The sequence below is a fragment of the Arachis hypogaea genome, chromosome 4 (genome assembly GCF_003086295.3).
Source record: "Arachis hypogaea cultivar Tifrunner chromosome 4, arahy.Tifrunner.gnm2.J5K5, whole genome shotgun sequence".
Taxonomy (NCBI): domain Eukaryota; kingdom Viridiplantae; phylum Streptophyta; class Magnoliopsida; order Fabales; family Fabaceae; genus Arachis; species Arachis hypogaea.
In genome coordinates this window covers 14102959-14104939 of record NC_092039.1, presented here as the reverse complement: position 1 = coordinate 14104939, position 1981 = coordinate 14102959, and the positions used below count along the sequence as shown (strand labels likewise).

The following is a 1981-nucleotide window of genomic DNA, read 5'->3' as shown; positions in this document are numbered from 1 at the left end:
CCCTAGTCACTGTATTAGTGTGGCTTCCAATGGATGGATAATATTTTAGACCATCTCCAATAGATAACTCATCCCGGTTTCTATTTATGAACTGTCATAAAAAATAACTCAACCTCAATTTTTGCATCACAGTAAATAAAAATTCAAAGCATCTCTCTCTTCTCCATTAGGAGGAACTAACTTTAGTTTCTGTTGTGGTCCCACTTAATTAATTAATTAAAATACTTAAAATAAAATTTTCAATAATATAATTTAAATTTATAAATTTAAAAATAATTCACTATTAAAAGATATTAATATTAAATAAATTCATATATAACAATAATACACAATATATAATTTGGGATTACACTAATTTGTAAAATTATTACTTAATACAAAGAAAAATATAATTAAGCTCTATAGTTGACGACAAGAATTGTGAAATTGTCATATGCGTTCAATTAAGTCCTCTTTCAATTGTCTATGTTGCTACCTATTTTGAAGTTTGGCATTTCTTTGGAGAAATTGATGGTATGGTGCAAAATCTTCTTCTCACAGCTGAGGTTGTGATAAGCCATTTTCGACATCATCATACTCTAAGCCTTGAGAAAAATTTCCTGCATAAGTGTCTCTTTCATCCTCAACAATCATATTATGCAATATAATACAAGCTCTCATTATGTTGGCAAGCTTCTTCTTTTCCCAAAAGCGAGCTGGACCACGTATAATTGCAAAGCGTGCTTGCAACACTCTGAATGCTCGCTCCACATCTTTTCTTTGCCATTCTTGGTATTGTGCAAATAACTTGCGTTTCTCTCCTTGTGACTTTGAGATTGATTTGACAAATGTGGCCCATTCAGGATAAATACCATCTGCTAAATAGTATCCCATAGTATAATTATTACCATTAATAGTATAATTTACCTCCGGAGCACGGTCATTTAGAATATCATCGAACACTGGAGAACGATCTAATACGTTGATATCGTTATTTGAACTAGAAACTCCAAAGAACGCATGCCATATCCAAAGATCTGAAGATGCTACAACCTTAAGTACTATGGTTGCAACCCCACGATAACCACTCATGTACATACCTTTCCACGCCTTTGGACAATTTTTCCATTGCCAATGCAAGCAGTCAATGCTACCCAACATGCCAGGAAAGCCACGACCCTCTGCCATTTATAGCAGGCGTCGTACGTCATTTGGATTTGGTTTTCGCAAGCATTTATCTTCGAACACCGAAATGACATCTTCAACAAAATTTTTCAAGCATTCGATAGTAGTGCTCTCGCCTATGCGCACATAATCATCAATATCATCAGCTGCTACACCATATGCTAACATCCGTATTACAGCGGTACATTTTTGGAGCAGTGACAAGCCTCTTCTTCCAGTTGCATCAACCCTCTGTTGGAAATACGGATAGATGTTTAAGAGAGCGTCTACTATCTGAAGGAACACATGTCTTCTTATTCGAAATCTCCGTAAAAAAATGTCAGCATTATACACCGGTTCATCTGCAAAATAATCTTGGAAAAGGTGATCATGTCCTGCTTCTCGATCTCTATTGATCCATATATGAGGAGTTGGGATAGAGTTTCTATCAATATCTTCTTCTTCTGAATCTTCGAGTAAACACTCATCGATCCAATTATCTATGATTGTGTTATCTTGCCGTCTTCTTTTGCCATACAAAGCCTCATTAAACATATCATCAAAATTTCTAGTCATATCTAGAAATGTAATTTTTAGTTCTCTTTTGAGGTGAGAAACAAGAGTTGAAGTGGAGTTGCAGAGTCATTGATAGTTGATATTTATAAGTGTGTCTGCAATAAGTACCTACTCATCAACGGCTAGTTTTACAAGGGCTACTTAACGGCTAGTTTTGCAACGGCTACTTTTGCAACAGTTACTTTCATGAACAATAACGGCACAATAATATTGACTAATTTAAAAAATTACATCAGAAATAAATAAAATAAACTACATCACA

At 34.7% G+C, this 1981-nt stretch overlaps 1 protein-coding gene across 1 annotated transcript; it reads right to left on the bottom strand.

Annotated features, from left to right (window-relative positions):
• Positions 1-1167: 1167 nt before the first annotated feature.
• On the bottom strand, positions 1168-1698 carry LOC112794671 (uncharacterized). The gene has a single exon (XM_029297570.1). It carries the CDS (start codon positions 1696-1698, stop codon positions 1168-1170), a length of 531 nt encoding a protein of 176 aa, XP_029153403.1.
• Positions 1699-1981: the final 283 nt, after the last annotated feature.

Coding starts and splice junctions, on each gene's coding strand:
- LOC112794671 (XM_029297570.1), bottom strand. CDS start 1,698: ATGTTTAATGAGGCTTTGTATGGCAAAAGAAGACGGCAAGATAACACA.